At 41.4% G+C, this 4,266-nt stretch overlaps 1 protein-coding gene across 1 annotated transcript; it reads right to left on the reverse strand.

Annotated features, from left to right (window-relative positions):
• Positions 1-1,847: 1,847 nt before the first annotated feature.
• kcna1b (potassium voltage-gated channel, shaker-related subfamily, member 1b) lies at positions 1,848-3,344 on the reverse strand. The gene has a single exon (XM_030773760.1). It carries the CDS (start codon positions 3,327-3,329, stop codon positions 1,848-1,850), a length of 1,482 nt encoding a protein of 493 aa, XP_030629620.1. The 5' UTR covers positions 3,330-3,344.
• Between the last annotated feature and the right edge of the window lie 922 nt (positions 3,345-4,266).

Consider the following 4,266-nt stretch of genomic DNA (forward strand, 5'->3'; position numbering starts at 1 on the left):
CATGGGTCTACAACCAAACCACTCTCACACTTTCTCACTGAGGTAGACAAATCCAAATCAAAGGCTCATCATGGTAAAACACAAAGGAAAAAAAAATAATAGCTAGATGATGGTATAATGGATTTGCTGATATTTCATACTTTAACATTATTGACGCATCGTTAGAGTTCCACTGAAGCATATGTATACCGTGTTCAAGGGGTTCAACCCAAAATACAGCATGTCCTCATATTTTATCTTCTCTGAGATACAGATATAAGTCGCCGCAATTTATTTTCTTTCTCATTGTGTCATCATTCACCAAATCCTCACATCATGTTGAAATCATTCAGTAGTGTTCCTTTGAGTGTGTTTGTACAATTTTCTGAGTGATGTAGTGGTTTTATCTGTCAATCTCTGAAAGATATTTAGGTGTTATTCTGCATTGTACAATAGGTAAAGGAGCTGCACAAGACTTACTCTAAATTATGCTATTGTACAGGGAGGCACTTTCAATGATTCAGTGGGACAGAGGGCAGAAGGCACTATATACTAATTTAACAAATTTGACCTTTTTCAAAATGCATTGTATACTGAGTAGCTTTGTGCAATGTATGTTTGTCTGCTATTTTTGTTTTGGTTTAGTTTCTTTGTATCTATTTCTTTTGGTCACATTATAAATGTGTATTTCACAAAACAACTTCTTGCTCAGAAATGGGTACATCTGCATCATCTCTGATATACAGCAGTACTGACAAGAACTGATCCTAAATTCTGTGTTTAATCTGTTTCTGTTAAATCCAGATATTTCAATGTTTTTGTGCTTTACTATAATCTGACGTATTTTCCTCTTAAAATTAGGAGGCATTCTTCATTAACCTATAATTACTTAGGGAACTAATGCAGTTTCCAGGCTCCTCTATGAAAGCTCGTCCATGAGGTTGATTAATAATGGCATCATGCATTATTTACACCAGTATATATCAGTTATCAGGCCACAATGTCTCCTATATGGCATGCTATAACCTCTACAGGATTGGCTGTTTCTTTAAAATTGGACATTCGGTTCTTAAATGCTTTTGAATATTCCCTTGCTAACACATGATTGACCGATGCACTTTGGTGAAACCAATGATAGAAAACAAAAACTGTGAGTTATATTAAAGGAAAAAAATGAAATTCCTGTTTGATGAGGTAATGCGTTTTGCATGTCAGTATTAAAAACAAATATCTCCACATGCTAAGGTCAAACTTTAATGACGGCCTCTCATCATTGTGCTGTCGTACATGGCGTTATACCCTTTGGGTCAAGAATAGAGTTGTAGCATCAGCTGGAATAAAAAAAAGTAGCAGCGCTGCAGATATCTTTCAAATGCTTCGTTTACTGTCAAGAACGCAGCGTTTGCAGCGAGAAGAAATCATGCCCTTCCTGTTCAAATAAGGGCCTTCGCCCATCGGCGGACTTTAACAGTAGCACAACATCTCACATCACCAACATACTGCATGTATTGTTATCTGCAAATGCGTTAACAGTTAAACAGACCAACCTGGATGATCTGTGCAACCTTACCAAGTTCAATTCAGTCCTCCCTCAATTGAATGTTCATTGATCATGCAGTAGAAAATCTGTGACGGTCCAGGAGAGTGACATGGTTTTACGTGCTCGAATTATAACCTTTTTTTCCCCGCAAGCATACAAATGTAGTTATCCATTTGAGAATGACAAGTAGGGTAAACCCTCTACTCCTCGGATCAAAGCGAAGCAAATTCAATGCGATAACGCACTGATGTAGATAAAGCATTCTGGTGTGATTAACACAATATATACAATGATGGCGTCACTTTACTATCGGAACGAAAAGGGATTCCTAAACATCGGTAAGGAGTTTTCCCTTATTCACGCAGTTCTGGTTTGCGATTGTGCAGTTGCCAGTTCTGAGATTTGCTTCCCTAAAATTGTCGATGCTGTTGTTTATGTCATCGTCTATTTCCATGTATTCCGATTTACTGACAATAGATGAGCTCCGGCGACTAGAGTTAGAGTCGGACGCAATGTTTGGATTGCTCATGTTCAGAAGCTGTGCTTGTTCCTCACCTTCCGTCTCTCTGTGGTAGAAATAATTAAAGTTGGACACAATCACAGGCACCGGCAGTGCAATCGTCAGCACACCTGCGATGGCACATAGAGAGCCAACTATCTTGCCCCCAATGGTCACAGGGTACATATCCCCGTAGCCAACAGTTGTCATGGAGACGACAGCCCACCAGAACGCATCTGGGATGCTGGTAAAGTAAGATTCCTTCTCTTCAGCCTCCGCGAAGTACACTGCGCTCGAAAACAAGATGACTCCGATGAATAAAAAGAAGATAAGCAGTCCCAGCTCACGCATGCTGGCCTTTAAGGTTTGCCCCAATATCTGAAGCCCCTTAGAGTGTCTTGACAGTTTAAAGATTCTGAACACCCGGACAAGGCGAATGACTCTGAGAATGGCTAAAGATGTGGCCTGTTCCCCTTTTGCTTCTTTTCCACTGGCAGGATCCTCCGCCAGTTCTGTGCCAAGTGTGATGAAATATGGTATAATGGCCACCACATCTATAGTGTTCATCATATTCTTAAAGAAAGCTGCTTTACTTGGGCAAGCGAAAAAACGAACAATCAGTTCAAAGGAAAACCAGATAATACATAGAGTCTCCACGATGAAGAAAGGGTCAGTAAGAATATTTGGTTTGTAGTAGAATGTGCTGTTCCCTACCGTTTGCAGGCGGCCTTGTGGATCCTCCTTAAGTTCTGGTAATGTCTCCAAACAGAAGATCACAATGGATATCAGAATGACCATCACCGACACTATTGCAATGCCTCGTGCTGGGCCTGAACTCTCTGGATGCTCAAACAGGAGCCAAATTTGGCGCTGAAACTCTTTCTCTGGTAACGGACGTTCTTCCTCGCGAATGAAACCTTCATCCTCCCTGAATTTTTCCATAGCTTCCGCTCCAAGCTCGTAAAACTTAATTTCTTCAGAGAACATATCCAAAGGAACGTTAACAGGTCTTCTCAACCTTCCTCCTGATTGATAATAGTACAGGATAGCGTCAAAGCTTGGACGATTTCTGTCAAAGAAGTATTCATTTCTTAAGGGATCGAAGTATCGCATCCTTTTCTTCGGATTGCCTAACAATGTATCAGGGAACTGAGCAAGTGTCTTCAGTTGCGTCTCGAAGCGCAGCCCGGCTATGTTGATAACCACTCTCTCACAGCATTCATGGTCCTCATGATGAGGGGGATATGAGTCCTGAGGATGCCCAGGTAGAGTGGAGGTCTCATCCATGTTATCTCCAGCCACCACCGTCATTGTGGAGCTCAGACTCGCAGCACTGCAAGAGATATGGAGAGCGGTTGAAGGGACATTCAGCTCTCTGTATGTCTTCCCACTTCTCTGCGTCTTTTGTGACAGGACTTCCAGCAGAACTCGCTGAACCTCAGTGCGGTTCCCTTATGGTGCTCTTTCAGTCGACCATAGCTTCTCTCTCCTTCAGACCACTGCAACTGCCTAGAGTGAGATCTGCCATCTAATGTGTGTGTAAAAGAGAAAGAGAGAGAGACGTGACTGTATGGTCTATATCAGAGCAAAAGAATAAAAGCTGAACAAACCAAATGTCCCCAGGATTTACATGCTTTAAAGTGGTTAGAAGGAAGAGCGCAAAGTCAACATCTGATGTGAGCTCGAAACCGTCAATTAAAGATGTGAAGACACTCAGAACTTACATACAATTCGATCGGCCGTGTTTACAACCACAAGCATCAGTGTTCAAGTTTCCGTCATCTGCTCATGTTATAAACCCAACTGAGGAAAACTATGCTGTGTTCCGTAATAATAATAGGCTAATGATAATAATAATGATAATAATTATAATAATAATAATGATAATTCCATTGTTACCGATAGAGATCTTCTAAGAAACAGTTCCGCACCAGAGGAACAAGCTCCTTTCTGTACGCACTGACTGCCACCGCTCCAACTTTGCACTCCCCGCGTTGTTTTAATAAGGATATCACCTTACAGCACGCTCTGCGCTATGAGCTTTCTTGAAATATTAATAGGTTATATTGTCTTCGTTAACATCCGCGGTATCCTCGTGTCGTGGACTCCAAATGCCGGCGGGGCAGATGTGTGGTTTCGGAAAGGTTTGAGCAACGGAAGATTAAATCTCTTGACAGGCAATTTAAAGTCATGATAAAGAAACAGGAGGAGAGCAAAAGACAACACCACATAGAAAGGAAGGAACACC

This window comes from Chanos chanos, chromosome 1, assembly GCF_902362185.1.
Source record: "Chanos chanos chromosome 1, fChaCha1.1, whole genome shotgun sequence".
Taxonomy (NCBI): Eukaryota; Metazoa; Chordata; class Actinopteri; order Gonorynchiformes; family Chanidae; genus Chanos; species Chanos chanos.

Coding starts and splice junctions, on each gene's coding strand:
- kcna1b (XM_030773760.1), bottom strand. CDS start 3,329: ATGACGGTGGTGGCTGGAGATAACATGGATGAGACCTCCACTCTACCT.